Below are 5,400 nucleotides of genomic sequence, written 5' to 3'. Positions count from 1 at the left end.
ATTATATATTTTTGGTTCAGTTGTGATCTGCTTTCTCCATCTCTCAAGTGATTTTTGGATCTTTTATATCACAATTCCTCCCTTTCTAGTTCTTAATTCCTTACATGCTTTTTCAGGGAGCGAGCTCGGAAAAAGAAAGAGGAGGAGGAAAAGAGAATGGAAATTGAAAGGGAGAAGGTATTTGCTGAAATATCATGATGACTCCCTCCTCTTATTACCTTGCATTCTTACAATGAAATTTTTTAGCTTGTCAGCAATTATCTTTGATATGAATTTTAAAAATCAAGGTTATGTATTTAGTAGAAAAAATGGTCTCAAGATGGGTTTGTTGATTCAAATATGAAATTCTGTTTTTCATTGTCTTTAAGATTAGTTACTTTAATTAGCTACAGCATGGTGAAATCTGCTTTGGTCGGAGCCATTTGAGGTGGCTTGAGCATATAAAACAGAGGCCATTGAATGAACTGTTAAGGAGTGAGTAGTTTGCAGATTAGGTTAGGTAAAAGAACAAGGGGTAGGCCAAAGATTACCTGAGAACAATTAGAGAGATATGGTTGCCTTAGGTTTAAGAATAGTTGTGGCTTTAAACGGAGTTGAGTGGTGAACCAGGATTCGTGTAGTGGCTGCTTTTATCTGGGAAAGGCTTAGTTGAGTTGAGGTTGAGTTGAGTATTACAGCTGACCTAGCACCTCCACATGGCTGATAAATGTGGAGATTTCTACTTCCCCCTAACTTTCAGTGGTAATATTTTGTGTGCTGAGTCCATTTTACTGCAATGCACCATATCTGAGTCTTAACATATGTCGTCTTCACTTACTCCATATCTGTTATTATCACAACGATATAGGAGGGAACTTCTGTTTGTACCCAGTTTTCCTGTCCAAGTTACTCTTCCTCCCAATGCTAAATTAGGAAACTAAAATTTTAGGTTGGCCTAAAAGATCTCATTGGCCCTACAGTAGTTATTAGCGGGTGATGATGATGATGAAGACAATCTTTTATGAGAGCATGTCCTGGAAACATGCCTGTGATGTGATCCTTCATCTGTCTTTAATTTTTGCTATTGTTCTGTTGAGGTTCCTACTGTGTAATCAAGCTACAGTATGGTTATAGGAAAGGATTCGAGCTGGCAAGGAACTACTTGAAGCAAAGCGAATTGAGGAGGAACAGGAAAGAAAACGGTTTGTCTTAAACTGGAAAGATTTATCTGTCATGTTTTCCTTTCAATCTTACCCATTGTCTATTCTTAACTTCAAACTTTCCACCTGGTAAGTTACTTGATATATTTTTAGTTTTTGAATGACTTGCACTTCCTTTGCTGTATTGTAGTTTATTGGCCTTCCGGAAAGCAGAGAAGGAGGAAGAGAAAAGAGCAAGGGAGAAAATCAGACAGAAACTAGAGGAAGATAAGGTCCTACCTGGATTTTTGCATCATTATTATCATTTATTGCAGTTAAATGATCAGCATTATGGTTCATATTTTCTTACAATCTGGAGATGTTTGTTTTTTCTTAGTTTGCATGTCGATTTCTTATAGAGAAAGTAATAACATAGGATTGTAATAATTCCTTTCTTCATTATCGTAGTAGGTAGAGAAAAGAGAATTTACTTGTCAATAACTCGTGCAACTTAAACATCACTAGCAAAGTAAAGAATGGTGACCAATATGAGAGTTTACTTTTGATTATTTTTATTTAACGAATTAATGATAATTAGGATTTGATTCTGTCTCTGTGATATTTGAGTCTTAATAATATGTTCGGTCTGAGATAGAGGTTAGCATCATATATGTTTTGAGTCTAGACCTGGGTTTTTAGGCTTGTAAGATTCCGAATTTGCTTACTTATGTCTCTACAGGCTGAAAGGAGGAGGAAGCTTGGGTTGCCACCCGAAGACCCTGCAGCAGCTGTAAAACCCCCCACACCTGTTGTGGAGGAAAAAAAGGTGCTTGCCTGTTGACATCTAACTACTATGTACTACGTATCAGTTGAAATTTGTATTGATAGATTATTAATGTCTTACTATATGAATTTCAGAGTTTGTTGCCTGTAAGGCCTGCTACAAAGGCTGAGCGCATGAGAGACTGTTTACGATCTCTCAAGCAAAATCACAAGGTGAACAGCATTTATTTTGTAAATTACTTTGTTAAGGTTAAGTGGTTCTTGCTGTTTCTCTTTCTTTTATTTTTTATTCTCTCTTGTTTGCTTTGATATGTCCAGTATACCTTGCCCACTTCTCCCTCTTCGGTGGGTTCGTATTTGACCAAAAGCTGTCTCACACCTGCATTGCTGAACCATTTTCACTCCATCAGGATTTATTTAGAACTGATCTAGTGATACTCGTTAAGTTCAGATATTTAGAACACAAGGAACTAGTTAGTGTTCTAAAACCTCTTAGTGTTGGCATATTTGTTTGCAACCAAAATATAAAAAAAATGGAATTTTTGTTCAATAGAGAACTGAGCGAAAAGAGAATCTCAATATTGCAGGCTCCCACACAAGCTGCAGAATATTGACAAAAAGTTCTGTGTTTTTTTTTCTTTGGAAATCTTTTGGTGTATATATACACATAGCTCATTAAAGAGATGGTTAAGAAAAGTCCCATGCATCATCCAGGGTTGTAGATTGTAAATATCTACCAGAATATGGAGGGGATTAGGGCTTGGGGAGCATACGATATGGATGAGTATGGGAACTCAAAACACGTGCATGTGCACACATCTGCAAAGAGTTGGGTAATGGGATTGGGCCACTTCTTATGTAATGAATATTTTGAGATTTTTCTTTTTCCCTGATGGTGTTCTGCTGGGGGAGTATTACACTATATTAGATTAGTAGGCATGGAGTGTGTTACACTATATTGGATTAGTAGGCATACTTAGGTTGAGATATATCCTATTTGAATGATCTTCCAAAGAGAAAAAAAAAAGAAAAGGAATATATATTCTTTCTGAAGTAAAAAAATTGAAGAGATTTTCAAAACTTTCCACTGTGGCTCTTTGCCCATGCTTCTATAGGGAACTGTCGGCATGACTTCAGTCAAACTTTCTGATATATGTGACTCCAACTTCCACATCGAAGAGTCAACGAATATCTTACCTCATTCTTGTTTTTCTCTATTGAGTTAGGACGATGATGCCAAAGTGAAGAGGGCATTCCAGACCCTCCTAACTTACGTGGGAAATGTTGCAAAGAATCCGAATGAGGAGAAGTTCAGGAAGATTCGACTCAACAATCCATCATTTCAGGTAAGGGACTGCATTGGTGGATCATTTTAAACTCAAATGCTTACTCACATGCTGGTGTATATTTGTGAAATCATTGGATGTGTTTACGGGTTTGTTACTAAATTTCCAGGTTCGCTTAGGCCTTTTATGGTAAAGTGGTTCATTTTATGCAGTACCAACCAGAACTTGTTTACATTGGGTTATTCAGATTGGAATTGGCCTGCCAGTCCAGGCCAACTTTAGTTACGATTGGCCACTCTGCACCATGGTTTTAAAAATGGGATTGGATCTGTCGGGATTGCTAGGATCGGATTGGTATTGGCCTAGACTGATCCACAATACCGATTTGATCTGTACCAATCCATCAGTTAGGTATAAGGAAAAAATGGTCCAAAATATCAAATTAAAAAGAAAAAAAAGTCTGATCCCAACAAATACCAATCCAATCTGTATCATTTTGGTTGAGACTGCTCCCAAGACTGATCCCAAGTTTTAAAATCTTGCTCCGCACTGACCCAGGACCCTTTGATTAGGATGTGAAGCTAAACTGGTCGGGTGGGTTAGTATGGTCTGCAGGTCAGGTAAAAAAATTGCTGTTTCTAATTATAGCCTCAAAATCACACTGGTTGGATCATCATAGTCTGGTCCCCTGCATGCTTTTTGGACCGTAATTAGCAATGGTACTTTCAAGTGCTATTACAGCACATATCAAACCTAATTGGTTGTCGATCTACTCTTATTAATAGTCTCACATATTTTGTGTATAGGTGCTTAAATATTCATCTCAAATAATTTCAGTTTCCCCACCATTGCATTCTATCATTTGACACTTTTTTTTCTTTCCCAAAAATATTCTCAACAGGAGAGAGTTGGTAGCGTAAAAGGGGGAATTGAGTTTCTTGAACTCTGTGGATTTGAGAAAATTGAAGGTGGTGAGTTCGTGTTTCTTCCAAGGGACAAAGTTGACATGGCAGTGCTAAACTCAGCTGGGTCTGAGTTAAACTCTGCGATCGTAAATCCTTTCTTTGGTGTTCTCTGAGGTAGGGGACATCTCTCGTTGCAAGAGGTCTTTTGTGTTATTTGGGCTCGGAATATGCAGAACGGATAGTTGAATCTTAAAAATGAATCAGTTAAGGACTTTTCAGGTTTAATGCATACTTATGGGTGGATGATTTAGGGCTTTGGTTTAAGGATCATTGTTGCCCTTGCAGTTAGAACATTGAATGTTAAAAGTTAAATCTTGAAAAAAAAAAAAAAACCCAAGAGATGGGAATAAATGTACAACATTTTCTCTCCTCTTTAAGTTAATTGTTGCAAAAAGTGATTCCATTACCATATTCTATTGGACTTTTGATGTGCTATTAAGTTGGTGGGGGTGTTACAGGATATCACTATGCTACCAAGACGTTTTAAAATCTGTGTTCTTTGTAGCTCAAAGATAACATGCCCATGAGCCATCTTCTTTATGATTGTGCGCCGCAATACGATCTGTGGCCCCTTTAAGAGAATCGGTGGATGGCTGGATGCTGGAATCCTTGTCTATGCCCTTCATTCTGGACTTGAAACTATAGTGACGAGTGATCCATGTCCGGTGAAATGTGAAGCCTACTACTGCAGTAGTTCCTGAATATGAAGCTCCGACTAAACATGTTTTTTGTAGTATAGAAACCAACCAATCTTATTATGATCTCGGACTGATTAATTTGCGAATTGTTCGGCCGAAGAGAATAATACAAATTATTCTGCTCAAATACAAATTTTTCTTGAAGATTCAAACAAAATCGTGACTTTCACCAAAAACAAAAATAATAAATAAAATAAAAAATTGTGACTTTAAATTCGAATGAATTATTTGGCTGAATTCAAATTACACGAGTAATTCACTTTATTTAATAAACTGATAAAAAATATTTTAAATAAAGAAAAAGACTGCGTTATCCTCTCCAACCCATATGTTGAAGATGCCTTTGCTTGCCCTCCCATTGGCCTAGGCGATCGAACTATCGTAATAGCCACATGATCAAGGATCATTCTATTGCCCATAAAAATAAAAAAATATTAACTAATGGGATCTCCCACACTGAGAGATAGTGGTTAGGTACTCAATAGTCTACCCCACATAAGTTCAATTGTAAGTTGATGACCACCCCCCTCCTTTTTTTTTTTTTTTCTAT

At 37.1% G+C, this 5,400-nt stretch overlaps 1 protein-coding gene across 1 annotated transcript; it reads left to right on the top strand.

The window, feature by feature from the left end:
- Nucleotides 1–116: 116 nt before the first annotated feature.
- On the top strand, nt 117–4,563 carry LOC122070291 (vicilin-like seed storage protein At2g18540; the record flags this gene model as incomplete). Its single annotated transcript, XM_042634416.1, is given in 7 exon segments — nt 117–177; nt 1,114–1,181; nt 1,330–1,411; nt 1,858–1,944; nt 2,037–2,114; nt 3,128–3,247; nt 4,089–4,563. Coding segments are annotated over 7 exon segments (673 nt in total), but the record flags the coding sequence as incomplete, so codon positions are not given.
- Nucleotides 4,564–5,400: the final 837 nt, after the last annotated feature.

The sequence above is a fragment of the Macadamia integrifolia genome, unplaced genomic scaffold (genome assembly GCF_013358625.1).
Source record: "Macadamia integrifolia cultivar HAES 741 unplaced genomic scaffold, SCU_Mint_v3 scaffold876, whole genome shotgun sequence".
Lineage (NCBI taxonomy): Eukaryota > Viridiplantae > Streptophyta > Magnoliopsida > Proteales > Proteaceae > Macadamia > Macadamia integrifolia.
Note: the sequence above shows the minus strand (reverse complement) of the source record. Positions and strands in the feature narration are given on the sequence as shown.